The sequence below is a fragment of the Atta colombica genome, unplaced genomic scaffold (assembly GCF_001594045.1).
Source record: "Atta colombica isolate Treedump-2 unplaced genomic scaffold, Acol1.0 scaffold46, whole genome shotgun sequence".
NCBI lineage: Eukaryota > Metazoa > Arthropoda > Insecta > Hymenoptera > Formicidae > Atta > Atta colombica.
Window position 1 is genome coordinate 791,760 of NW_017259535.1, and position 2,954 is coordinate 794,713.

The following is a 2,954-nucleotide window of genomic DNA, read 5'->3' on the forward strand; positions in this document are numbered from 1 at the left end:
TGGAAATATGGTCGTGAAGAGGAAAGGTGGTGGAAGTATAATTGATCAACGTCCACTGTTTTCTAGTGATGGAGAGTAAGTTTAATTTTAGTTTCTATTTCAAGTTTTATTTCATTTTCTTGAGGTTTTAATCAGACATTATACATAGCTATCAATGTGCAATAGATATTTTGTTTTTCAGAACTCTATATATAGTGTGGAAGAATGTCATAAGGGTATACAGCACGCAAACGGGAGACTTTGTGCGAGAGTTTGAGTCCTTGGATTATAGAATTGCTGGAGTAATACCGCATCCAGATAATGCCAGTGTTATTATTGGTTGTACCGAAAATGGCGAATTGTATTTCTGGAATTGCCAGAGTGGAATAATTACTAAGAAATTAGTAAGAGCTTAAAACATTATTTTGTTTGCTAATATTTCTTTTATTTATAAAAGAAGCATCCTTAATGTATATTCAAATTAAATTATAATACATGTGTACTTGTTATTAATTTTTAACTCATATATTTGGATTTTTAACTTTGAATTCTTAACTCTTTGATTTTTTAATTAATTTCTTTCTTGTTATTATAAACTTGTAAATATTAAATGACTGTGTGTTTATATTTTTACAGCAATTAAAATTTCTAGCAAATGACAAAGCAAAAATTAAAACTTTTCACATTGTAAAACACAGAACAGCTCAGGGAAACGAAATATGTCAAACGTTAATAACTCATCTCTCTGATTGTGGAAACAAAATATATGTACTTTTATTTGATATAGAAACTGGAACATTTATAAAATCAATATATATCTTGTAAATATTTTTTTTCTATTAAGTTTTATTTGATAAGTGCATAATTTTTGATAATTTATTATCTACTTTTTTTTTAGGACTAAGTCACAAGAGTATTATACTGATATAATTGGGAATCATGGAGAAAATTTAATAGCACTTTTACATGATACAGATTTACATATATTAAATCCAGCTAGAAATTTAGTTGATATAATGTAAGATATTTTGGGAAATGTATAATTATTTATATGTGTATAATAGAATATTATATTTTAAATACTTAATTTTGATATAGGCACAAGACTGGTAAAACTGGTAGAGTACCTACTTGCATAGCAGGACATCCAGAAGAAGAATGTGTTGCTACCGGAGATTCTACAGGTCGTGTATTAGTATGGAGAAGTTTATTCCAGACTAGACCATATACAGCCGTTTTTCATTGGCATACATTACCGGTTACAGAAATAGTGTTTAGCAAGTCAGGTAATAGGCATTGAAAATTTATATTCGCAAAGTATTTTTCATAAAGCAATAATTTAATGGCATGATATAACACATTTCTTTGTTTTACAGGTGGCCATATGTATACAGGTGGTGGTGAATGTGTATTGGTAAAATGGACTTTAGCAAATCCCCAACATAAGTCATTTCTTCCACGATTACCAGCGCCTATTAAACATCTTACTATTGCACCAGATAATTTATATGTTGCTGTATCGACTTTAGACAATGGTAAATTTATTTATTTTTTATCATGAAAATTCGAATTGATATAACAAGTTTATGACGACTAATCATGTTTTCACTATAAGGTATTGTTATTGTAAATCCTCAAAGAAAGTTAACATCAGTTATACAAAACTTTACGTGGGGCGTTGCTTCGTCATCCAAAGATCTATTTCCTGCGGGACTTATCGTTGATCCAAGAACAGGTAGTCTTGTTCTAAATAGTCGTACTGGACACGTACAATTTTATAATATACATACAAAAAATCTGTTGTACAATGTAAGTAGATTATTGCAAATTAAAAGCAAAGCGATGTAAAAAGAAAATTTAAATAAATAAGTAAAAAATTGATAAATCTTTGACAAATTTTCCAGATTAATATAACTGCTCAAAATTTTCTGACTCAAGAACGTGATGTAATTATTGTAAATACAGAAGTTACAAAAATAGCTCTAAATCATGATGGTACATGGATGGCAACAGTTGAAGAACGAAATGATAAAGTTTCATCTATAGAAGTTAGATTAAAATTCTGGCTCTACGATTTGAAAAAGCAAATGTAAATATATATAAATTTTATATTTGTTAGAACACTGCAATATCAATATATAACTTCACTCAACATTCTAGATTTATATTAAATACATCCATTGAATTACCTCATGAAAATGGAATAAATGCATTACATTTTCAACCAGATACGACATTTGACGATGGAGATTGGTTAGCTGTTACCACTGGGAGAGATAATAAATTTAAATTATGGAATTTGAGAAAATCGTCCATTGTAGAAGGTACATATATCTAATTATCTATTTTGTATAATAAAATAGTTTCATTAAAATTTAGCGAAATGTATGTATATTATTATTTGTTATAATTATATTTATTATAGATAAAAAAACAAAACATTGGTATTGTTACGGAGTTGGAGACTATCGCAATCTAGCTGCTACAGATGCTGGTTTTTCAGTTGATGGTTCATTATTAGCTGTTGGTTTTAATTCTACCTTAACTTTATGGCTGCCCGAAACTTGCGAATTAAAATCAAGTCTTACACATTCTCAGTATAATGAACCAATATCGTAAGAAAAATAAAATATAACTATTTTAATAAGTACATTAGCTAAACATTGAAAGCGATCGTTTATAAAGGCATAATTGTAAAATGTTTACAATAGACGAATAGAATTCGGCAAACACGAGGCTTGTCATCTTGTTGTGGTTGTGTCTCAGCAGCATATAACAGTTTGGAATATTTTAACTCTTGCTATAACATGGAATGTACCTTTGAATGTCGTGAGTCTCACATGTGACTTAAAATCTACATACATGGCAGCATTTACATCTGACAATTCATGTATGCTATACAGTATATAAATTCCTCTTTATTATATACTATTTATTTTAATATATTATTTTATATATATATATATATATAATAT

General features: G+C 28.4%; 1 protein-coding gene across 1 annotated transcript in view; it reads left to right on the forward strand.

Annotated features, from left to right (window-relative positions):
• The first annotated feature begins 6 nt into the window (after window positions 1-6).
• LOC108691402 (WD repeat-containing protein 75) overlaps window positions 7-2,954 on the forward strand; it is an 11,133-nt gene continuing 8,185 nt past the window's right edge. Inside the window, exons 1-11 of the mRNA XM_018199141.1 lie at window positions 7-75; window positions 182-383; window positions 616-800; window positions 878-997; window positions 1,078-1,265; window positions 1,356-1,514; window positions 1,595-1,788; window positions 1,884-2,068; window positions 2,140-2,303; window positions 2,405-2,594; window positions 2,691-2,869. Coding sequence (XP_018054630.1) covers window positions 8-75; window positions 182-383; window positions 616-800; window positions 878-997; window positions 1,078-1,265; window positions 1,356-1,514; window positions 1,595-1,788; window positions 1,884-2,068; window positions 2,140-2,303; window positions 2,405-2,594; window positions 2,691-2,869 — 1,834 coding nt within the window. The 5' untranslated portion in view covers window position 7. The remainder of the gene's footprint in view (window positions 76-181; window positions 384-615; window positions 801-877; window positions 998-1,077; window positions 1,266-1,355; window positions 1,515-1,594; window positions 1,789-1,883; window positions 2,069-2,139; window positions 2,304-2,404; window positions 2,595-2,690; window positions 2,870-2,954) is intronic.